General features: G+C 36.6%; 1 protein-coding gene across 2 annotated transcripts in view; it reads left to right on the forward strand.

Moving 5' to 3' along the window:
- The first annotated feature begins 431 nt into the window (after window positions 1-431).
- Window positions 432-26525, forward strand: part of nfatc3a (nuclear factor of activated T cells 3a) — a 78946-nt gene continuing 52852 nt past the window's right edge. Inside the window, exon 1 of one of the 2 annotated variants that reach the window (XM_079587377.1) lies at window positions 432-952. In XM_079587377.1, the coding sequence (XP_079443503.1) occupies window positions 862-952 (91 nt within the window). In that variant the 5' untranslated portion in view covers window positions 432-861. Of the gene's footprint in view, window positions 953-7526; window positions 7627-26525 lie in introns of those variants that run through there. The other variant, XM_079587378.1, reaches the window with a different exon arrangement.

Consider the following 26525-nt stretch of genomic DNA (forward strand, 5'->3'; position numbering starts at 1 on the left):
AAAATCTGAGACCATGAAAATCTGGAATTGAAAATCTAATATAAAACTGCAAAAACAAAGTTGTCAAATTTAAAAATGATGTAAATGATACAACTTTATGGTGTAAAATAAGTAAGCAATATACGAGATGCTTTGCTGTATTGTGAATATGGCACGGATAAATTATATAATATAATTGATATTGATTATTAAATATAATGATTATAATAATAATGATAATATAATAATATGTTACATTAATAATATGTTACAAAATATAACATTTTATTCAGTTATATTAAATTATTTCAGAGTTTATATTAATGTCATTTGTATAGTGTGTTGCTTTTACAATAAAATGCACTGAAGCACGTGGTCTTTGAAAGAGGACGGGTGATTCAACTGCAGCCGTTACAAAAACTACAAGACCCATAAGCCCACTAAGTTTGTGTATGTGTGTGCGTGAGTGAGTGATTGAGTGCGTGTATATGCGCGTGTGCGCGCGCTTGTGTTGTCTGCCGACTCGCCTGACGTCACCGCTGGAACTGCCCTGTCACGCGCTGTTAGTAAAAGTTGGGATAGGAGCTCGAGCCTCGAAACGGAGAGGAGAAGCGAATTTACGGACGAACTCGACCAACGGTCGCGCTGACGCACAACGCCACGGGCAGAAAGTTGAAGCCGCTGCGAGTTCGCTGAATCTCCGCAGAAGGTCGAGCTGTTTGGATTATTCTGAGGGAGAAGCAATAACATTTTCTGCACGGACTTAGAGAAATACAGCACGGAGGAAAAGTTAAAAAGTTTTGCCTTCAATATTTGTCAATGTAGTGAGTTTATTAAAGAGTCGGCGTACATAGACGGGGTGAGCCCGAGCTGTCAAACCCGATGACTACTGCAAACTGCCCCGGGAATGAAGAGCTGGACTTCAGACTGATCTTCGGGGAGGACGGGCAGCAGCCGCCGTTAGGCCCCGCAGGTCAGTGCCTTTTCTTCGGGATACTCTCTCACACTCGTTCAGTATAGATTAGCTCATGAATCATGCATCGAAAAAGTGAGGAGGTCTATAGCACATTGAAAACACGCAATCAAAAGCAGCGGACCGCGCCGTTAGAACGACAGCACTCGCCGGCTTTTCGCTTCACACCAACAGCTGCAGTTCTGTTTAGTTTTTTGTGTGGTTGTAAATTCAGCCAATGAAAACGAGAAGCGCAAGTTTAGGCGGGTGAATGGACTAAAATATAACCAACAAGCACCTGTATACTCTTTCCTGAATACTTTAAGCCGGTCAAAAAAAAAAAAAAACCTAGTTAGCCGACTAAGTTACCTAGAAAGCCTTTTTGGGACAACATAGTCGCGTTGAGGTGATTTGAGACAGACTGAGCCACCACGAATCTGACAGCTGCTGCACAATGAAATGCTATAAAAGTTTCTGTTATCACTTGCTTCTGCCTTCAGTTAGAGCTCATGGAAAAAGTTTCAACCCATAAGTTTCCACTAATACTAACTTACACTGTTCCATCTCTCCATATTTTACATCAATACAAACAGTATCTAGTTCTGTCACCGTTTATTTAGGTAATACACATTTATTAAAATGTATGATTATATACAGGTGAAACTCAAAACAATTTGAATATCGTGCAAAAGTTCATTTATTTCAGTAATTCAACTTAAAACGTGGAACTAATATATTATATAGACTCATTAAATGCAAAGTGAGATATTTTAATGAAATATACCACTTTTTTATTTTATTTTTTACAATATTCTAATTTTGAATTAGGGGTTTTCATAAGCTGTAAACCATAATCATCAAAATTTTGACAAATAACAAATTTTGACAAACAAATAAAGGCTTGAAATATCTCACTTTGCATGTAACGTGTCTATATAATATATCAGTTTTACCTTTTAAGTTGAATTACTGAAATAAAATAACTTATGCACGATATTTGGATTTTTCACCTGTGAGTCCCCATTACAGTTCAGGGAGGTGTAGATCTGTTTTTCCTTTTCCAGAATATAAACATATTCTGTGTGTGCATCTGATGTCAATTATTGTGTTCATCCATAAAGTCATAAAACTGCTAAATTTGATATAGCCTACTCTTTGATGAAGTATTCTTGCTTTTTTCTCATTATCAAACTACATAGCTATTCAAATATTTCATTAAGCAATATTTACATGCCAATCACATTAAGATTAGCACTAAGTGTTGCTGTAATAAATGTGAATATTTTCCTAGAGGGATAGTTTTTATGCTTTTGCATTATCAAAGTTTTAAGAGTTGTTAAATATCTCGGCAAGTGTTTCCACTTAATGTGGAAATTTAATTGATACCAGGGTTTTGATTATTTGATAATCACATTTTGTTTAATAATAATAATAATGTAAAAGCAGCAATGCAGATTGTCTCTAGTTTGCTACCACAAGCAAGGAATGACATAGACTATATGTGTGTATGTTTGTGTAATTGCCTAAGGAAAAAAAGTGTGTGAGAAGCAGCACCCCTATCAGCCTCTGTCAATGTACTCGAGTGTGTCGTGAAGGAAAGAGATTTGGGTATAGTGAAAGCAGAATGCCTGTGTGTGGGTGGACCCATGTCTGGCTTTTTTTGTTTGCGTGCTTTTTTTTAAAGTATTGCATGATGATCAGTAAATTGCATATGGATATTTCATACATTGCCTAGGCAAAAGAGGACTGAGCGTTTTATCATATTTTATCGGAGCAATCACCATGTTTTGTTATTAGGTAAAATACTGCATTATTTTGGTGTGAACAGTAACTTTGCTACTTCAAAAACTACAGGAATCAGTGGAAACATCACTGTTGTGCTTTTGTTAATGCACAAAGAGATTTTACCTCACACACGACCGCCTAATGGTCTGTATGGAAATTGACAGACGAGAAGAGAAAACCTGTAATTTGAGACAGAAGTTGGGAGGATGTATTTGGACTAAATGTTGGAAATAAAAAAAAACTTTGTGCAAGGAGGTTTAAGTTAGTTGCTCTGTATAATTTGGCCCGTATGTATGATTTGTGCACACGCAGACACAGGTTTGATAAGAGATTTGTAAATTATAATTGGTAGCGAACTGTGTTCATTTTTTTCAGCTACCTTATAGTCCAACTTTAAGAAAAATTTCAAACTGATTTTGCTGAGAAAATAATTGTTTAGGAACTTAAATTTCTATCTTGCCCGTTGGTTTGCATAGTCTAATCGCCCCCCCCCCCCCCCCCCCCCCCATATCATCAGTGACATATCATGAATAAAACAGGGGTTTTATTTTATTTTTAAGTAAAAATACAAGTTGTTGAACAGGTTTTATCCCAAGGTATGCTATGTAGGTGTCCGCTCATGCAAGAAGTCATCAGGATTTTAATGTAGCTAAAGGGCAGGGCTGTTGTTACTGTATACACAGTCACTCGTCTGTGTTTTATGCCTCTGGTTGTTTTTAGACAAAGATAACTGAATTGTATTTGTTAATCAACCTGAGACGGTTGAATTAGGTCAGGTCTCTATTTGTAAGATATCACAATATAATCACATCCTATTCAATTTTGATGACTAATTTTGTTTATTTTAATTGTAATTTATTTTTTGGCTGCCATGTTTTTTCAACTCATTTTATTGACCAAAAAACTTAACTCTGAAACTTTATAAAACAGAATTGAAACCTTTCCAAGCATGACATTATGGCCACTTGAAGGTGAAAAATGCTGATAATTGTAAGCATTTGCATTTTTATAGATTCACAGCAAGCTGTAATGTCTGCCGATTTAAACAAATATATATAAATGTTAAAGGTTTATGGATTTTTTAGCATGCCCATTTTCAAGCTTAATTACTGTAATTCACCTAAACTCAATAGTTAGTGTACAGTTAGATAGAGGAGAAAAAAATATAAATGAATTTAAAATGAATCAAACAACAAAGATGATAAGACAAATCTGCGTATGGGTGATGTAACGGGAGTGCTGACACTAGGCAGTGTGTGTAGCGTTAGAGACCGTTTAAGTGCTAATGTACTGATCTGAGTCTCACTCAAAATCAGTCACACATCATAACGCTATCTCTAACAAATCTGATTTGTTGTTGCTTGTTGTGATAATTGCAATAACAGCAATGCATCAACATATTTGTCAGATTCAACCATTCAACCCTGTTGAGAAAACTGCATACAAAATATTTAATGACCAACATTTAGTCCCAAAATAGTTTCATTTAGATCTGCCACCCTGTTACCCATTCTGTCACCATTTTTCCTTTTTTTCCACATGTAATCGATTTAGTCTATTTAATTTATAAATAGAAAAAAGATGCTATTTTCTTCTGGAAATAAACTTTTTTCTCTTATTATCTCTGTAAAGCTGCTTTGAAACAATCTGTATTGTAAAATGCGCTATATAGGTAAATAAATGTGATTTGACTTGACCTGACTATTATATTTATGTAAAAAAAATTTTTACATAATCAGACAACTTAATCAAATCAAAGTAAATCAAATACAATTCCCAACTTTTGTTAACAGGGTTAATCACACTCAATAAAACTCTAGTTCTGTTAGTTCTCAGTGATGTTTAGTCCAAAGTGAAATCTCACAGGACTGTCTGCTCGTTTGGTTAATCTGTGAATATTTGCATAGTGGCCATCGTCACCTTGAATGACCCACCCCAGATGAATTTGAGTAGGCCATGAGGCAACTATTAATTTGAACTTTTCTGTGCAGTTTTTCCAAACATAACCGGATGTGACATGGCAATATATTTATTATTTTGAGCAGAAAAGTAGAAACCATACAATTATTTAATTATTTATTTGTTATTAATTATTATACTTTTTTTTTTTTTTTTTTTATAATTAAGTTTCATTGTAACACATTTTTTTAAGGTTTTTGACTTATTGAACATCTTTTTCTTTCATAGCTATTTCATATCATGTTACTGAATCCAAACCACAATTTCTTGATCAGGCTCCAGACATTTTGTGACTTTTTTTTCTTGCCGGTGCAAGTAGCCTACATTTTGTTAGATGTCGCACTGATAAGAGCTGCCATTTATGTTGCATATGAAAAACAAACAAACGAAACAGCGCTTCTTGTTTGAGCTGCGCGGACTATTAATCTCAGAACAGGATTACTCGCGTAGTGATCACGCAATACTGTTACTACACAGCACTGGGAGATTCATTGGAGAAAGCGTTTGAGTATTAATAATCGCCTGATTGATCGGTTTTGCCGGCCAATAGTTTTTCCCGGATGTGTCTGTTGCTGAAGCTGCTGAGAAGTGTGCGCTATCATTAGCCTATACATTACGAGAGCGGCCTCTAGAGGCAAAATAAAAACCACCACTGATGCTTCGTGGTGTTTGTTTTGACACATGAGGCTGCACAGAACGGGACACTTCAGATACGTTTTAAAACATAGAAAACGAAACAATATACAGTGCGTGTTTTTCATATTATTATAAATAATACATTTTGATGCTGCATTATGTTTGCCGTCCAGGCTGAGAGGTTGCTAGTAACATCAGTAGCCTACCTCAAGCTGTTAAAATAATGTGACAAAAACAAATCCAACACCCAAATGTTTAATAAGGTGAGAGAGTATTACAGTACATACTGTAGGCCCTATGTGTCTAATGCTATGGCCTTTGTGTAGATAGGCCTATTTAAAGATGAACATCTTTAAGCATGACTATTTGGATTTATATGAAATGCCAACAGTACAATAAGAGTCCATTTGTAACATTAACTAAGAGTAATACAAGTTGTTCATTGATAATTTCAACATTTAGGCTACTAATACATTTTTACATTGTATAGTTGCAACATTAGTTAATACACTATGAACTAATATATTACTAATAATATATTAATACCTATATTTAAAAGTATAGTAGCCTACATTTTCAACACTATTTTATGGGTTATGTTTGTTACCATTCAGTATCCATTTGAAAGACAATGGGTTGATTAATCGGTTATTGTCCAGCGTGGTCCAACCTAATTATCGTTATCGGTAAAAAACCTCTAATAACATCATTGCGAGATCTAGTGAAAAGCATTCAAATTTGCCACAGAATTCTCTTGTTATAAACCATTTCCGATCAAAGAGTGCTGACGTGGAAACCAGGAGAATCATTGTGCCATGAACGACAAACATTCATCGTTGATTTAAAGGGATAGTTCACTTTGAAATTAAATTTTGGTATGGTTTAGCTTACCTGAAGTGCATCCAATATGTAGGTGTTTTTGTCTCTGCAGTAGTTTAAATTTTGATATTTTTAGGTCAAACCGTTCTTGTCTCTCAGTCATATAATGCAGGTATATCCAAAACTGTAAACTGTATCCAAAAGCATGCAGAGATGTCTCTAATAGCATGCAGAGAAAAGTCCAAATTAAAAAAAATCCCCATCGTAAGTGCACAATGATTGGATGCACTTCAGGTAAGCTAAAACATACCAAAATTTTATTTCAAAGTGAACTATCCCTTTAATGTAGTAACACTGTAATCATGGTATTTTGGCAGAAATAGTCAAATGTTTGAATTCATTTCAGGGTTCGTACAACCCTTTGAGAGTGAAATTCAAGCACTTTTCAAGGTCTGTGCTTCATACTTTTTTCAGCACTTCAAAGCTCTAAATATTATCCAATTTAAATGTTATTTTTAGTGTATGTTAGTGGAAATCAGGTTCTGGTGCCACCATCTGTAGAACTTAGTTCTAATGTTAGTCCATTAAACCAAATGTAAGTCTGGAGCCCTGTTGATGTTTGATGAATCTCTAGTTTGGAGATTATAAAATATCAGAACACAAACCATAATTTTTATGAAAACTGTCATACTTGCCTGCTACTATTATGTTATGCTATCTCAAATTCTTAGTTTCAAAAATCTAAATAATTTTATGCCGTCAGAATGAAGGCTTTGTCCCTTGTTTCTAAGACAGAGTTTGAGTGTGCAGTAAAAGTGGCCTCTTCCACTGTAAAGGTGGCAGTAGTAGGGCAGAAGGTGCTCTCTCAGGGCTGGGTAAAGTCAGATAGTGTGGAGCTGTCTGGCGTAGTGCCCAGACACAGCATGTGGTCTTCAGATGGCAGTGGAATTCAAGGGGAGGGGCACGAGACCCTCCTGCCTAGACAGAAACAGAAAAGGGGGTTGAGTCTTTCTCTGTCTCTTTCTCTTTTCCATTAGTAGTTGGCCCAAAATGCCACCTGTAAGTGTGTATGTTTTGTCTTTTAGTTTTATGATACACCTTTGTATCTTCTTACGGTCTTCAGGCTCTGAAAAACCAGGTTGACAGAGTGCATGAGTACCAGTCTAGAGGTATTTTTAGGAATGGGTAGTTAAATGTCGGTGAAGAAAAAGCGGGGCGTGCAGTGTTTAGCATCTGCTAGCATGCATCTGCTCATCTGGCTGGCTGGCTGTCTCAGTCGTGGGAAAGACTGAAATTACATCGCTCTCAGGGTGGGTTATTTTAAGCCACAGCAGAATTGGTAGAGGGCAGGTTCGCTAGTCCCGTCAGAGGAGAACTCCCCCCTCGTCCAGCAAGTGCCGCCGGACAAATCGCCACACCTTTCAGCCCTGCACCGCCTCGCGCTGTGTGTGCCGAGCAGCAGAGAAGTGTTAAAATGCTGTGCGCTACGTCCCCAGGTGAGGCCGCAGACTCAGGTGTATCATTGACGCTTGTTGGTCAGGGGACGAGTAATGGGGTGTAGCTTAGCCTGGCAGTTTTATTTAGACCACAACAGTGTAACTGCAAGCCGCTAGTATGGTAGGACGTTACCATGAAATCTATTGTGACATTAAAACAATTTTAAACATTGATTGGGAAAAAAATGTATTGGAACATTTTTTGTTGCTGCTGCTTCCTAAAGAAAGCATCAATTTTGGTTTCTAGATTTTTTTCTTTTTTTCTAAAACATTACCCCTAACCGTGTTACTCTACAGTGCACAACTTGTCGCACATCATTGTGCTACGGACATGAATGATACCTAAAATGGTGCGTCTTGTTTAGGAGATGTGCCATTACTTTTTCTAGACCATTGGGCTAAAGAAGTTTGCCTGGCAAATGTTACAAAAATTAGGGGAAAATACTTCTAGATTTGCATTGAAGGAGAGAATGCCTTATGCAGGGGGTTGGCTCTTTCTGACTTAACCAGTAAGAAACCACCTAGTAGTAATCACCCTAGCAACCGCACAGCAATACCCTAGCAACTCGCAACACCCTAACATTGTGGCAGTGAATATTCAGCAGAAATAGTTTATAAAACTCTCAATAGCATAAACATCATCTGCTCAAACATGCAAGTGTTTGTGTTAATGAAGTGCATTTAAAAAAAAAATTATATTCATATTCAATTCTGCCCAGGGTTTGAAGCAGGCTAACAGTGCTGACTCATTTTTGCCTCTGCAACACCGTGTTAACATGCAACATAAATGTGTGAATGATCTGCTTGCAGGCGATCCATCACAGAGGAACCATGATGAGATATTATGGATATTGTAGCTTCAGAAGTTTGCTAAACTCCAGCATGAAAGTCTACATGGAAGTTAACGATTTCGCACCCCCACAAAATTTCAGTCATTAGCCTTATTATTCAATTGTTCACAGAAGTTGGTCTGTGCGACCTTGGTGGTCAACAGGTGAACTTCAACAGCCGTGCCAGCTCGCCTCTGCTGGGTTAAAGGCATCTAAAACACAAAATATGTTTTGCAGAATAACCATTGACTTCCATGAACCAAAAACAAAACAGTAAAACATTTCTCAAAATATCGTCACTTCATTAGTTCCACAGAAGAAAGAAAGTCATACAGGTTTAGAGCAACATGAGGTGGGCTCTCAAGGCCTTACCAGTGATCAATAAGTTTCCCATCTCCAATTAATTATTTTATTTTCAGTCCAACAAATATGATCTGGTTAAAAATGCTTCCTCTTCTTTCTCTTATCCTCTGGAAACGCAAAAGCATGTATTGCTAAAGCTACAGCTTCGTTGTCCGTGGTGGTTACATCCATGTGGCGCTGCTGTTCTTATTTTGGGCTTCATGTTGATTTGCTGCCAGAATGTGGTGTTGTAATACATGACAGTGAATCAGCTTTACACGCATTAAGGGGACTTGATACTAATCGTAAGGGTCATCAACATTTCAAACTCATGTCCCACAAGTTGTTTCTAGAGCTATGTTTGGGGCAGTTTAGCTGTTAGCTTAGCTCCAGTAAGAGGACCATGTGTACCGGTGAATCGTCTGACTCGTCGGGTGTCAGAGTTGGTGTGTTTTTTGTTACAGAATCTGAACACTGTGTGAGAGGGGATCTGTAATGTGGTGGGTTTGAGGGGCTTGTTTCCTGGGGCGAGGCACGAGCAGATATGTGTGGCATTTGTCTAGTTTAAATTTAGTGTAACTGAAACCGGCGACATTCATTGGATGCTAATGCACAGGGGACATTTCTGAAGTTTTAGAGTTGGGCCATAGTAAGAGGTAGAGAGACGGGAGATTGTTGATCAGACACAGGTGCCAGCTGATTTTACATTTCAAATGGAATGCGTCATAGAGGCAGAGGCACCTTTGGCAACATTTTTTAGCTTTAAAAAACAAACAAAAAATAGATAAGATGACTTGTTTTACTTTACAAGAATAATAGTTTTAACAAAATTTACTGTAAAAGTGCACTACTGTTCAGAAGTTTAGTGTTAGTAAGGTTTTACTTTTATTCAGCAAGGATGCAAAGTGTGAGAGAGTAAAGGTTATGACATTGTTACAAAAGATTTCTGTTTCAAATAAATGTTCTTTCTTAACTTTCTATTCATCAAAGAATCCTGAACATTTTTATCACAGTTTCCACAAAAATATTAAGCGGCACAACTGTTTTCAACATTTATAATAATAATATATATATATTTAATTTTTTTTCTTGAGCAGCAAATTGGAATATTATAATTATTTCTGCAGGATCATGTGACACTTAAGACTGGAGTAATGATGACTGAAAATTCAGCTTTGCCATCACAGCAATAAATTACATTTTAATATATAAAACAGTTATTTTAAATTGTAATAACTTTTCACAGTATTGCTGTGGTTTTACTGTATTTTAAGAGAGTTCCAAAATCGAAATCTTCTTAAAAAAAAATTTAACGGTAGTGTACCGGTATGTTAATTGAGAATTTTTTTTTACAGTATTTTACAATAAAATTACTTATATTGACACACTTTACAATAATTTGTTATATTATGATTTACAGCATTTATTACCTGTCTAAATGTTAGTAAAAAAATCTTAATGTTCACGTTTGTTCAGTGCTTTAACTAATGTTAACAGATTTTAATCAACTTTTAATCTTAAAAATTTAGTAAAAGATGAGATTAACATTAACTAAGATTATTAGATACTGTAGAAATATTGTGCATTGTTAGTTCATGTTAACCAATACAGTGAACTGTTAACTGATGAACATTTTTTGAACTGATGAAAAGTGTTACCAATTTTACACATAAAATTATTAATATATTTATATTATTCGTTTATTTGATTAGTCAATTAAGAAATAACTTCAAATAATTATTGTAGTAAAATTTGGAACTTAAAACAGCTTCAGTCTGAAGATAAAGCATTGTCAAAAAAACTATAAAGTGATATTTTAAAACACTATTATTCTCTCGTCAGATGTGAGAGCTGGTATTTGGTTATTTTCTTAAGCAATATCTGAAATCACAAATCATATGAAATCCCAATAATTTTGTGACTTTATTGTTTTTTCTTTTCAATTTCACATTTGATCAGAATTTTATTCCGGATTAGCAACTTGTCAAGCGCAAGCCTCATTTTTATTGAAAAATTAATCAGGGGTTGTTCACACTCAGAAGGGATTTTTTTTTTCCTGAAGTTGATTTTCTTGAGTATTATTTATTTTTTGTGTACTCAAATTAGGGGTGTGTGATTTTTTTATTTTTTTATTTTTATTTTTTATTTTTTTTTTTATCGTGGACGATTAAAATGTCTCCACGATCTGCTTTTGAAGAAATATCGTAGTGTCGTGCTACAGTGCATTCTTCTATCAGTTGCAGTTCTGGCGCCTCCGTCTCAACATGTACAACGCAATGTATATTCATCAAATGTTAACGCAGAGTAACGGGACACTTCAGTTCACAGAATTGAATTATTTGCATGTGCTTTAAAGGGGTTATAGGATGCAAAATTCTCTTTTATATGATGTTTACATATGTGTCATTGCAGTGTGTGGACACAACCACCATACAATAAAAAAAAAAGAGTGAGTGGATATTTTTCAATCCTCAAAAAGCCTAAACACTCTCAATAATCAATAATCAAGCCGTTGTCAAGCCGACAAGCCGTCATATTGCTCATGCTCCGCCCACGACCACTGACGAACTGTCCCGTATTAGCATATTTCCGCCCTCAGCCATAGGGCTGCACGATAATGGTTAAATTGATAATCACGATTATTTTGCTCAAAATTATAATCACGGTAATTAATCCCAATTATTCTCATTTGAGGAATTACAGAGAAAGAGAAGAGACTTGTATATAAATTGCATAATTATCAAAAGTGGTAATGTAATAGGCCTAACGGCCATTTCGCGCATTCTTTACCAACCTACACTTCACCTAAAAGGCCTGTAGGTGGCAAGTCAATACAAAATGCATGGTTTTGACGAGTGCTTTGTGATCTTTACATTATATCTTCTAAGCGACAATTCGGTTGCAAGTGAGACAAACTACAGATCCAGATCGCTCTGCAAATTCATACTGCAAAGAACGACAGCCTACTTGTTGATAGATAGTGAAAATTGTGTCAGTGGCTGTCTTTTTCAACTGATTCACATCACGAAAACTGGTAAAACCTTAAACTTCAAAAGATAGAACAGTGAAATTCCTCATTATTTCCAATAATTCCAAATTATTGTTTATTTAATTCTGCAAATATAATCCCAAACAATAAGGTGGAGATCCATGTTTAGATTTTTCCCAAATAAATTGCTGAAGGTTTGATTGGCAGATTTAGTCACACAAAAAGCACAAGTGGTTTGTGAAGTAACAGACTGGCTGTATGACAATTTCATGTAAGCAGAATATCGCTGTGGAGATTGCTAAACTCCAGTACATGTTTGTTTTCAGATCATCAGTGCTTTTTCTTCAGTGTAGAGCGAGCGTGCGCAGGGTTGCCAGATTGCCCAGATTAAGTAAAACACCAGGCAGAACTTGTAAGAGAAAAGCTCTTTTGGGGGGGATTTAAGCTTACATCTGGCAACTACAAACATCAACGCTAGCGTTGACTTGACACAAATGTCAACAACAAAAAAAGGCGTTTTTCAGTTTAAATAATGAGTAGGCAAATATTGCTACGATTACCGGTATTTAAAATGAATCGAGAGAGGCAGATATTGTTATCGCGATTAAAATACGATTAATCGTGCAGCCCTACTCAGCCATTTGTATACTGTCTGCCAAGGCAGCACTTTACGTGTCTTGCACTTTACATGAAGACCCTAAAGAATTATAGCAACTTGTGGAAAATGGGCATTCGATGACCTCTTTAAAGCCTTGCCGGTTAAACATGTGATTCACGTGCTGATGTGCTGTTCTAACATGCGCTTTTCTGAGCGCAATCACCCGAAGCGCAGGAACTAAAAGCCTGTCAAACAGCGCTTGTTACTGGTTATCTTTCGAGTCTTATTGTTGTACTAATACTGTCAAATACACAAAGTTGGTTATGTCTAATGTGAAAACAAACAGAGAAAATTTAGAGAAAATCTGCTTGTCAAATGTGTGTATATTAGTCGCGTGCAGGTCTTAATGAGACATTAGCCTAATAGTAAACATGCTGTCGCTTGTCCTTGAAGGGATAGTTCACCCAAAAAAAAAAATTCTGTCATTATTTACTCAATCTAATGTTGTTCCAAACCTGTATTCATTTCTTCCTTGTGCTGAACACAAAATAAGATATTTTGAAGAATGTCACACTCCAAACAGTTGCTGGTCTCTCTTTTGAACTCTCCCAGTTCAAAACTAGACTAAAGACGCATCTCTTCAGCCAGGCATTCATATAAATGTTTTAATCTTACAGTTAAATCCGGCCTCTAGTTCATATAACCGCCAGAGGAGAACTGGCCCCCGACTGAGCCTGGGTTTTTTTTTTTCTCCATTAGGTCACCTGATGGAGTTTTTCGTTTCCTTGCCACTGTTGCCTTTGGCTTGCTCAGTTGGGGAAATTCATTTTAATTAATCAATGAATAATACTATTGATTAGCATTACCAAACATGGACGTTTTATTATTATTTTAATTTAATACTGTGAAGCTGCTTTGATACAATCTGTATTGTGAAAAGCGCTATACAAATATTCTTGACTTGACTTGGTCCTCATTGACTTCCATAGTAGGAAACTATGGAAATCACTGGTGTACATCAACTGTTTGGTTAGCCACATTCTTCCAAATAACTTTTATTTTCATCAGAAGAAAGAAACTTATTTGGGTTTAAAACAACTTGAGAGAGTAAATGATGACAATTTTCATTTTTGGAAGAACTATCACTTTAATTTTAATAAAACAACAAAACACAAAATCACTCACTGCTCTTGATTAATTGTAGTAACTTTAATAAGAATCAATGTATAATTTATACAGTGAAATCTATGTTGTTTTATTTTCATATTTGTTCATTTACCGTAATTACTTTCTTGAATGCTACTGTTAAATACACCTATTTTAGCTAAAAAATAAATAAAGCACTGTTTATTTCATTTGTATATTAAGTTTGTATGTGTATCTTTTGTTCTTGATTTTTAATAACAAAGAAAATAATGACAAAGATTTTTATCTTCACCACTTTGGGTTTAGGCCAAAGTGGTGAAGATAAAAATCTTTGTCATTATTTTTTACAAAGATCTTTGTCATTATTATTATTTTTTAAATAGGGACATTAGTTTGGCTGTAATGCTCAGTCACTTGCAAAATATTAAAACCAACATGAAAAAGAATTGAGATAAAATTGTGCATCACGATTTTCCTGAAAAAAAATTGTGATATGATGTTGTTGTCATATCGCGACGCCCACCCCTAACTCAAATTCACATTTATATCCAATGATCTTAATGCACAAACTTGGATTTAAGCTGAATGGGATTCTGAGGCTAGATTATTTAATCTTCTACCAGTCTTTCCTTCCCTCACACTTGTTTGCGTTGTACCTAAGGTCCCTCATTCTCCTCCGAGTCACCGCTTCACTTCCTTCCCCTTCTTTTGGTCCCAAAGGCACTTTTACACAATTTACCCTCGGGCCGTTGTTTGTCTGACAGCTGGATGTGTGTGTGTGTGTGTGTCTTGTAGGTGGTTGTGGCGTATCACAGATGAGGCTCTGAGACTTTTGGCGGCTGAGATGATGTGTATTTCGATTCACCTCAGCAAATATACTTTCAGTCATGTAAATGGCTGCATCCTCTGCTTAAAAGATGTAGTTTAGACCACAATTTGTTTTAGTGTAATAGGTAGTAAGTAATGCACAAAGTAAAATGCTAAAATCAGTTAACTTAATTGGCATTGCTCTTTGCAGCGCTATTTCTTAGTTTCCCATTCCTTTTTTTCTTTTACCTCTGTTTTTTTTTTGCACTTTTTTGTTTATTTTTTGGCTGCAGTGAAACCAAAAGTGTTCCTGAAATAGTGGACTGTCTGTCAGCTCATCAAAATCGGTTGAATTCTTTTTGCTCTGGTAACCACTTTGAACTAAGGGGATATCATCCGTTCAGATACAGTACGAACAGGCAAAAACCACTGTTTATGATTCATAAAGAGAGGCATGAGGCCTGTATTTACATTTATGGGTATTATAAGCTGTTCTGTAATGCGAACTGCAATTGGCCAGACGTAAGATTTGAAACCAACTCAATTGCTTTGGCTATTTCGGCAGTGATTGACAAGGTTGGGACTAGATGAACCTGAGGCGTTCCCTCTGCCGGCTGAGCTTTGTTTATCCTGTAATGTTATCACAGCATGAGATGGTTTAATTAGGGAGCTTTATTTAGAAAGCAAACATACGTTCATGTTGGCTTAGGCTTCCATCACCTAGCACAGCGGACATCCGCAGCTTGTTGGTGATGTAACTGGCTGCAGAACTGAGGCCACAGCAGTGACTCGCCTGCACGGCGAAGAGGATGCAAAAATCTAGTGAATGTTGCTAAAACAAAGAAACGGATGTAATCCTGTTTTTTTTTTTCTGTTCAATTTCAGTTTACCTAATAAGATTGCAGAATACATTTTTTGAAGTTACAACATTATTAAAGAAAGAAATGCTTCTGCTAAATGTAAAAATTGCTTAATATAATATTACGTACATTACATTATTTAATAGGGCTGTCACTAACGATTATTTTGGTAATAGAGTAATCCAATTGTTTTGCCGATTAATTGAGTAATTCAATTGTTTGTGTGGTAATAGAAATATACCTAATTGAACAATTGGTTCTAATAAAGTATCAATGGTTTTATTGAATGACACTGTTAAAATGCACAATGTAATGTAATATGCATAATGTAAACAATCAGCTTATGTACATTATGTATTTTAACAAATGCCTGCCAGGGCTCCAAACAAAAAAATCAAGTAAGGAGCCATTGGCTCCTATAGGGGAAAAAAACAGGCGCCAAATAATTTTTTTAAGAGCCACATAACAATGCATTTACTTTTAGTCACCCTGTTGTGTGCATGTCTCTCCTCTTCTTACAGTTTCAGCATTTTCATCTTGTGAATGTTCTGGGAACTGAAGCTTATTTGGGAACTGAATATCACTTCCGACTTATGAACTATATAGTCAAATAAATTTTTTTATATAATAAATAATAAATTCCCGCAGCTCGCATGCACGAGAAACTGCACGTGCTAACGGTGCAGTCTGTGGAGCATTCTTCGCGATTATGTGATCGCGTGCATTTTTATGCTTGTTACTGTCCCCGTGTTTTCTCACAGTGTCTTTTTTTAAAAATGGTTAGTTCCTGTAATGAACTCCGTTTTCCCCGCTATTTCTTTGCCCGCTCTTGAACTAAAGTCACAAAAAAAATTTTGTGTCTCGTGATCATACCTCAGTAGGGCTGCACGATTTTGGCCAAAATGATAATCACGATTATTTTGATCAATATTGATATCACGATTAATTATCACGATTATTTGTTGATTTGTCACATAGCCTAATTATAACTGCTTTTTACATTCATATTGTGCTACATTTCCTGCTTATGTGCATCAAAATAAAATGGGTCCTCTTATTCACCAAAATTCAGTGCATCTCCAGAATAAATAAAAATAAATAGGCCTAATGTATTAATATTTTAAATTGTATTTATATTTTATATACATTGTATTTATAATTATTAGGATAGACTAGAGATATTATCTTCTGTTATTATTCTTATTCACCAAAATTCAGTGCATCTCCAGAATAAATAAAAATAAATAATTTATTAATATTTTAAATTGTATTTATATTTTATATACATTGTATTTATAATAATTATTAGGATTGACTAGAGATATTATCTTCTGTTATTATTATTATTACCTATTATTACATGGCTTGGTTAAATTCTAATGTAGAATGCAGTATATTATTTCTTGATAAGACACAGCTAGTTGCCATGAAAAACAGAGCGTTGTCATGGACACGGAAGCAATACAATCGTTTTTAAATCAATATTTTGTGTCAAATTATTGATTTATTTGGAAGGTACCCATGTAAGCGGGATCCCGATGTCAGTTAATAAAATTCTGTAGTTGTTATTTGAAAGGTCTCTTGTTATTTGAAGTCTCTCGCGCACTATTGCTCGACGTCGGTCTCTCTCGCGCACTATTGCTCGCGCACAGACACACTCGGTCTCTCTCGCGCACTATTGCTCGCGCGCAGACACTCTGTCTCATCTCGTCCAGTTCGCTTCGCTTTTGTCCAGTCCGGCAAAACATTCTAGTTTCTACATCTAGAAACTAAGCTGTGCGGTGCAGGGAACAACTCTGATTATTGGCTCGTCATGGAGCCAGCGCTAGATTGGCTTTGCAAAAAAAAAAAAACTTTCATATGGAGCGTTCTATGAACAGAATGACGCATTTAAAATATCGCATATTATTTGTTAGCAGGTGTGTCATGCAGTCTGGTCTGGTATAATGTGTCGGGTGATTGACAGAGATGAGGATTGCTTGAAGAAGTCCAATATTTTTCGCTTTGACATTTTTTTTCTGGCGCGAAAGGTGACATTCGCTTTACCCGTTCATATTTTGGCGCTTTCACTCAGTTCACACAAAGCGTCTCATTTCATGACGTTAACAAAACAAATGAAGCGATAGGCTACTGGTTATAAAACATGCATGTATGATGCAGATTTTACAATCAAAGGGAGTAAATTTGTATTGTCGCCAATGGCGACCTTGGCAGAAATTTCACTCGCAAATAAATATATTTGGTCGCAAATGCGACCATTTTAGTCGCAGTTTGGAGCCCTGCCTGCAGATGGCGCCAACGGCCTGGTGATTGTTGTTGTTACAACAGATAAAGTCTTTGTTTCATATTGGCCAAACAACATTTAATTAAAATGTAGGGATCCACTGAATGTTCGGCAACTGAAATTATTCGGCCGAAAATATATAAAAAAGCACGTTTGGTGTTCGGCCGAATAAGTGAAAAGGCCGAATACATTTTACCGAACAATGACGTTTTTGATGACGCAATCTATTGGCAACCAGCATAGAGTGAGAGGCAGCGGATCACGCTTTATGAATCCAGTAGGAGTGTGGAAGCGTTTTAAAGTGTCAGAGAAAGACGATAGAAAGTCAGCGCGGAGATCAAGTCAGAGACGCGTGTGTTTAACGAGAATCTTAAAAAAAAAAAGAGTATCAAGTTATAAATTATGTGCAGTAAGTTGTGAAAAAATATCTCTAATGTTGTATCGGGCTGAATGACGTGCACCAGAAGCGCTCTCTCAGACAGCGCGCGATCTCGAATTCACTTCTCTTTGCACCTGAATGGTGAAATACTGACACACAGGTGTCAGTCAAACTGCCCATCATGTGCAGTATCTCACGTAAACAGTCGGTTATGGCTTAACCGCTCTGTGAAAACCGGATATGTGTCAGTATGTATTACCGGTAGATCCAAGCATTTGGTCTTAAAATGACAGCAGCCTTAGCCTTAAATACCTAATCAAACAACAAAAGATGCACTTTTTTTTTGTAGGCGTACAAACGTTACATTCTTTCAGTAATAATAATAATAATAATAATTCATTACATTTATATAGCGCTTTTCTGGACACTCAAAGCGCTTTACATAGAAGGGGGGAATCTCCTCAACAATCTCCAGTAGTTAGTTATAGGCCCAATATAAGCTCAAAGATGGTCAAATAAGAATATTAGTATTATAAGTTATATTGTGCTTTGTTGGTGCTGGAATGTCTGCTGGAGTGTAAACAAAATGTTCATTGTTAAATAAATATTTTTAAATTGTGGTTTTATAATTGATTTTTTCTTTGAAAAGCAAGACAAAATGGTAAAAAGCACATTTTGACTATTTAATTTATGAAATGGGGGAAAAATTGTCCAAATAAATGGGGGAAAAAGCGAAAAAACGTGTTCGGTATTCAGGCTTCGGCCAAGTCTTTCATCATATTTGGTTTCGGCTTCGGCTAAGAATTTTCATTTCGGTGCATCCCTATTAAAATGTCCACTTAATCTTTATTATTTGGTCCCTTCGTTGTTGTTTTTTCTTTAAACCATCACTCTGAATTTACATGTTCTTGTTAATTTTAAAATCACAATGAACAAAAGTTTGCACATATTGATTTATTCTCCTGTGTTGACTTAGGTTTATAAATGATTTGTGTTACAAATCTGGTGAAATTATGCACGTTTTGTTCCCAGATGAATGTTATAAGAAACCCAAACTCGCAGCATATGCAGAGATGGAGTTTAAAACGTGCTCCAAATGATAACAGTGCAACACTTTGCATGAAACGCAAAGCGCGTCAGATTTTATACGTTCCAAAATGCACGTTATTGGTACCCAAACAAACAGCGCATGCAGAGACTGAGTTTGTTTCAGCATTTACTGTGGAACGGAGCAGCTCTGAGAAACAAGTAACCTGTATGCATGTAAATAATTAAAGCGTCGCACTTCACTCTGAAACCCGCAGTGCATTTATTTATTTATCGCATCCTTTGTGATTTCACAGCATTGTGCTTATGACTTTTAATTGGTTTTAATATATTGTGCAGCCTTTGAAAACGGTCTAATAATGCTGGTCATGGATTCTCGCCCGTGGAATGAGGCACTTCCGGTATTTTACCGGTTTATTTGACACGGGCAAATTGCAAAATCAAGGTTTTTTTTTTTAATCGAGTATTCAAACTTAATTGAAGAATCGTGACAATCCTATTATTAACCCTGGTTAGGGAGGCAAAAAAAGGCATTTGTTCATCTCATGGCTTAGGCTATCTTTTTGAAATCTTACATAGATTTCATATTGGGACAAATTGAGTAGAAACATTTGTCCTCACAATGAACTTTCCCTGTATTTCATCGCTATAGAAGTATTTTGCTTTTGGATGGTCAATCATTTAACCTTTTTTTCAGCTATATTATAGGAAATTTTAAAGGAGTAGGCTAGTTTACTTGAAGATGAAAATTAGCCTATGATTTACTCACCCTCAAGCTATCCTAGGTGAATAAGACTTTCTTCTTTCAGACGAATTCAATCGGAGTTATATTTAAAAAAAATGCTGGCTCTTCCAAGCTTATAAATATTACACAAACTCATCGCTTTGCATCAGAAGGCCTTTATTAACCCACCGGAGTCGTGTGGAGTTCTTTTATAATAGATGGATGCACTTTTTTTGAGCTTCAATCTGATGGTTGCAATGGTTGCAATCCACCGCCATTATAAAGCTTGGAACCATCAGGGTGTTTATTAATATAACGATTGTATTCGTCTGAAAGAAGAAAGTCACTGGATGGCTTGAGGGTGAGTAAATCATGGGCTAATTTTCATTTTCAAGTGAACTACTCCTTTTTCATAAACGGTTTGATTTTTATGAATAGATTTTATGAAAATAGTCGTATCCATTTCATTTTCAGTTTCACCTTACTTTTAAATCTCACCTGACATTTTATTTATTTTGCAATCTGTAGTGTGATCATCAGTCTAGGGTCTGTTACAACTAAGCAGTATGTACTTGCTTCTTGGAAAGACAACTAGTCATCTTTGTTCAACTTCCTAAAGCTATGGTTTAATTTGTAAACAAAAAAACAAACATTTTTATTTGACATTTTTCTTTAAATTAAAAAAATTGCTATTCTAGAAATCAGTTTGGGAAATGATGGGACCTATTTATAGAGCCTGCCCCACAAATAACCAGTGTAAGGTGGCTAAGTTATTTTTTTATTATTATAAATTAATCTGTTGAATATTTTCAATGGACCAGATAATAGAAAATTAATTTCTGTGAATTCATTAGTCACAAGCAAACCAAATGGAAAAAAAAACAGCCTCTTAGAACTCGGTCTGATTGAATAAGCATCCAATATCGACTATTAGACACACATATGTGCACACACTCGTATGCAAGGTTAGACAAAGGCAGAAACGCTCAGTTGTGTGTTTCATTGTGTTCTTCAGCGGCTAGTTGTGCGCTACAGAGATGTCGGTGCTACAGGTGTGGGCTTCTCTGTGCAGTTTGCGTCAGAGACTCAGTGTTCAGACTTCAGTGTTTAGAAGTGACGGCACTCTGCCAGCAGTTCCTAGAAGCAGCTTGTGTTAGGAGGCCGCTTGTTCGGTCAAGCGAAAGCTCTTATTTAAAGTCTTCATCATTCATTTAAAAAAATGTTTTATAATGATTTGTTTGGGATAAGGCCATTTGTACAATATAGGCTGATGTTTGACCTGTAAGAGAAACCTTTCGCTTATGTGAACGTTCATGTAAACGGCATCTAAAAGCTGTCACAAAGAACCAGCAAAAGTAATGATTATGAATATGTAAAATATTGCAATGAGACATTTTAATTGTTTATTATTAACAAGTGTTTTCTGTGTCGGCTGCCTGCAAAGATGAAGTTGACGATACTGACGTGACTCGCGATCTTCGCAGTAGTGAACGCGCCGGAGAGAAATGCACATTTCATACGGATTACATAGTTTGATTTTGTTTTGAATGGTTCTGTTTAAAAGTAGAGATTTTAAGCTTTCTGTAAAAATAGATATATTTCTAAATTTTTGTAGGTCTGTGAGGCGAGTAGTCTAGCTTATACGCTGAATTTTGGTTCATAGATGAAAGCTTAAGCTCCAGTTCAGGCGCAGGCGCCGGCGTCTCCGTGTTGTGATTATCTGCTATATTTACTTTTTATTTATTAAATCCAGGAAATTGGTTAATGAAACATTGATTAAAATTAAGATACAATTAATACAAAACGAAATTCACTTTAAAGAAAGGCTTTGTGCTTTGTGCTTTCTGTTTGAGGTCACTGTAAAAGTCTTTTAGTGCCGCTTTTAGTCGCGTCCGTAATGGAGAACTGTCACGTGAGGTCCATAACATTGTTTTTTCCTCATAAATGCGAACACGAAAAATAAAAGACAAAATACTTTTTAAAAAAGACAAACCATTCGATTTTGGAAAAAGTGGATGGATTAGCCTATAGCGTTTTGAAAAAAAAAATTGATGGATTTATAACTTTTTGGAAAAAATGAATGTATTTATTGCGTTGTGAAAAACAATGGATGGATTTATAGCGTTTTGGGGAAAAAATGGATGGATTTATAGCGTTTTGGGGGGGAAATGGATTGATTTCTAGCGTTTTGGGGGGGAAATGGATTGATTTCTAGCGTTTTGGGGGGGAAATGGAAGGATTTCTAGCGTTTTGGGGGGGAAATGGATGGATTTATAGCGATTTGGGGGAAAAATGGATGGATTTATAGCGTTTTGGGGAAAAATTGATGGATTTATTATAGCGTTTTGGGGGGAAAATGGATGGATTTATTATAGCGTTTTGGGGGGGGGAATGGATTGATTTATAGCGTTTTGGGGGGGAAATGGATGGATTTATAGCGTTTTGGGGAAAAATTGATGGATTTATTATAGCGTTTTGGGGGGAAAATGGATGGATTTATTATAGCGTTTTGGGGGGGGGGGAATGGATTGATTTATAGCGTTTTGGGGGGGAAATGGATGGATTTATAGCGTTTTGGGGGGAAAATGGATGGATTTATAGCGATTTGGGGGAAAAAATGGATGGATTTATAGCGTTGTGAAAAACAATGGATGGATTTATAGCGTTTTGGGGAAAAAATGGATGGATTTATAGCGTTTTGGGGGGGAAATGGATGGATTTATAGCGTTTTGGGGGGGAAATGGATTGATTTCTAGCGTTTTGGGGGGGAAATGGAAGGATTTATAGCGTTTTGGGGGGGAAATGGATGGATTTATAGCGATTTGGGGGAAAAATGGATGGATTTATAGCGTTTTGGGGAAAAATTGATGGATTTATTATAGCGTTTTGGGGGGAAAATGGATGGATTTATTATAGCGTTTTGGGGGGGGGAATGGATTGATTTATAGCGTTTTGGGGGGGAAATGGATGGATTTATAGCGTTTTGGGGGGAAAATGGATGGATTTATAGCGATTTGGGGGAAAAAATGGATGGATTTATAGCGTTTTGGGGGGGAAATGGATGGATTTATAGCGTTTTGGGGGGGAAATGGATTGATTTCTAGCGTTTTGGGGGGGAAATGGATGGATTTATAGCGTTTTGGGGGGGAAATGGATTTATTTCTAGCGTTTTGGGGGGGAAATGGAAGGATTTATAGCGTTTTGGGGGGGAAATGGATTGATTTCTAGCGTTTTGGGGGGGAAATGGAAGGATTTATAGCGTTTTGGGGGGGAAATGGATGGATTTATAGCGATTTGGGGGAAAAATGGATGGATTTATAGCGTTTTGGGGAAAAATTGATGGATTTATTATAGCGTTTTGGGGGGAAAATGGATGGATTTATTATAGCGTTTTGGGGGGGGGGAATGGATTGATTTATAGCGTTTTGGGGGGGAAATGGATGGATTTATAGCGTTTTGGGGGGAAAATGGATGGATTTATAGCGATTTGGGGGGAAAAATGGATGGATTTATAGCGTTTTGGGGGGAAATGGATGGATTTATAGTGTTTTGAAAAAAAATTATGGATTTATAGCGTTTTGGAGAAATTTTTTTATGGATTTATAGCGTTTTGAAAAGAAAAAAAATAACTTTGAATTTATCATCAAATATTGTTGTTTGATTTAATAATCATTGTTCAACATGTTCAGACTGAGACAAAACATTTTTTTTACAGAATAAATTCAATATTCACAAAATGTGTGGGTCTAGGTAAAAAATTTAATTATGTTATAAAAAAATTATAAAAAACAATCCCTACCGACCCATGACCTCAACTGACAACCAACCGGAGCCAAACTTTTTTTTTATTTTTATGCCTGATCTGTTAACATAAAGCCTCTAGCATTGCATATCCTCATATTTTATATTGCTGACTATACTATCAAGTTTTTCCTGAATGGACTCTTTGGACTATGAAGGTAAGAGTGAAACGTCTCTTCTTCACTCCAACTGACTCAGATTACTGTTTATACAACACACATTATTGTGAGTATGAGGCACGCGATTGGCTGTCTTTTGCAAAGCATCCAGCCTTAACTTTCTAACACCACATTGTTTCACTGTACAATTTCACACATGCAGGGTTAACACCACAAATAAAACCCTGGGTAAAAAGCAGTGCTAACCCTGCTTTTAAAGTACAAGTATGAAACAATCCTCTGCCCGGTGTTGAAAGCGTGGTTTAGAACGATGAAAAGCCCTTTTGATGTTGATTCATCTACCACAGTGTTTCCCAAACCTGGTCCTGGAACTCCCCTTTCCCCCAACACTACATTTCACTGTACACTATGCTTTTCTTATCTGGCACAACCATTTCAGGTCTTGGAGTTTCTTCTAATGAGCTAATGAGTTGAATCAGGTGTGTTTGTTTAGGGAGACAGACATCTATAATGTGCAGTGCTTGGGTGGTTTGAGGACCAGGGTTGAGAACCACTGATTAGGCCTGGGTGATACAACAGTGTCTGTATTTATCAACGGTATACCTTTGTCGATAACGATTGGACAAACTATGTTAGATATAACGCTCGATAGTTTCACTTAAATGTATTGATGATGATGATGAATTTTATTTATAATAGCACTATACATTTGACATCAAATCTCAAAGTGCTACAAGAATCAACAAAAATAAATAAAAAAATAAATAAATACGCAGACCCATTAAAAAATACTTAAAAATATGCTTTTCTAAAAAGAAAGGTTTTCAGTTCTTTTTTAAAAACATCCGTAGTCTTGGGAGCTCTGAGTTGTTCTGGAAGGGCATTCCACAGACGAGGAGCGGCTGCTTTAAAAGCCCTGTCGCCCATAGTCTTGAGCCGTGTCCTAGGTGTAACCAGGAGATGCCGTTTGGCTGCTCTGATCCGGTATTAATGTAAAAAGACATGAAACCACAAAACTAGTTTGGTCCCTGATTCATAAACGGCCTTGATAAAGTGCTATGAGTGACAAGTAAACAGCCAATAATTTTACGAGTTGCGTTGCTGTGGGAGATTCATGTGACATCAGAACACACAAACTCATGGAAAAATGGATTCCGTGCCTGCCGGCGATGGGGAGATTATGAATAAAAAAAAGAACATGGATTAATCTACTACGATCCCAATACGTGCACATCGTATGTTATGTGCACATCGTATGATATGTGCACATCGCGATATCGATGTTAATACTATACATCGTGCAGCCCTACTTTTGCGTGCTGGCATGATTTCCCTCTCAATCCTGTATCTGATATTGATGTCTTAAACCACACAACATGCACACAAACACACAGACACACTGCAGCAGGTAGGGACAGTTGGACTCACCTCTGGGTGACTTTATTGGTGAAAGCCTGTGTATTAGGAGTGTCACAGACTGGGCAAGGCATTGAGTGCTTCTCAGCGCACTGCAGCGATTTCCCACTATTATTAGCTTAGGAACAGCAAAGCCTCTTAGGGCTCTTTATTTAACCAGATAGCTAGTCTGATGTGGATCTGAACAGCAGGCAACACTGAGACTCCTCTCCTCATTCTGCATACGAGTGTGTGTGTGTGTGTGTGTGTGTGTGTGTGTGTGTGTGTGTGTGTGTGTGTGTGTGTGTGTGTGTGTGTGTGTGTGTGTGTGTGTGTGTGTGTGTGTGTGTGTGTGTGTGTGTGTGACAATCATCTTCAAGGCAACAATCATCTTCAAGTATTTGTACTGCACACACAGATAAAATAAGACAGTTTGGGATCAGTAAGATTAAAAAATAATAATAATAATACTTTTATTCAGCAAGGATGCTAGCCTGATTTTCGTCATACTCATATTCTAGGCAGAATGTGATACTCACTGCTCCATAGGGCTTTGATTATGAGGCGTGTTTTAACCGAACCAGGAAAAAAAAAAAACTCTGCACTCAATTGGATAGACCTACAACCAATCAGAGCAACGCATGTTGAGCGACGCATAGTTTTCAACAGAGCTCAACTGCACGCACGCTGGAAGAAGTAGTAAATTAATGTAAGTGTAAAGTGTATAAGTGTAAACGATCTTTGCCGTTGTTGTAAAAATTATTTAAGAATGCGTGGAGTACTTACAAGCACGAATAGCATTTTTGAGAGAAATACAAAAGGTGTATGTATCCACACTATTCCTGCGCCCCATGACGCTTTGCGCGAATCATGGGTGTAACTTCCGTTAAACTGTAAACAATGAGTGAAAAGGCTCTCTCTATGAACGCAATTTAAGAAAGTGTCACCATAAGACGACGTTAATCTACTCACCGTTCAAACATCGAACATTAAAAGGAAATTTAAAAGTGTAAAAGCATCAACAAGGAAAAGAGATTGTGAGCCCATCCCTTCCATTGGTTTTCATTGCGTCCCATCTTCTTAGCGACCATCGGAGCCAGCTGATAAATTCAACTTTTGCCGAATCCCATAGGAAGGATGGCAAACACATCTTTCCGATCGACAAATGCCTTGATTGCGGTTCTCTGTTCGTCTTTTTTTATTATTATTGCGCTGTCGATTTCTTTTATAACAGACGCGATAGCGGAATCTAGCGAGATCTATCCTAAATCTAGCGAGATCTAAATCTCAATTCTCCAGCTGCAGTCATCTTTGTTGAAAACCAATTCAAACCAACCGCTCTTTGATGACTTGGTGATTACGTAACCGCAGATCATCTGTCCATCATCGATTAAAGCCCGCCCTGGCAATTTGATTGGCTCGGGCTTCTGGGAGCCGAGCAAAATTAATCCTCAACGGATCGAGTCCAGACCGAACTTCCCGACCAAAAAATGTTGTGGGCGGGGTTCGGGCTGGCACCCAGGCTACAAGGATACACTAAATTGATTGAGATGTTCTGTAAACATTTAACAAAATATT

This window comes from Phoxinus phoxinus (assembly GCF_949152265.1).
Source record: "Phoxinus phoxinus genome assembly, chromosome: 2".
In the NCBI taxonomy this organism is placed as follows: domain Eukaryota; kingdom Metazoa; phylum Chordata; class Actinopteri; order Cypriniformes; family Leuciscidae; genus Phoxinus; species Phoxinus phoxinus.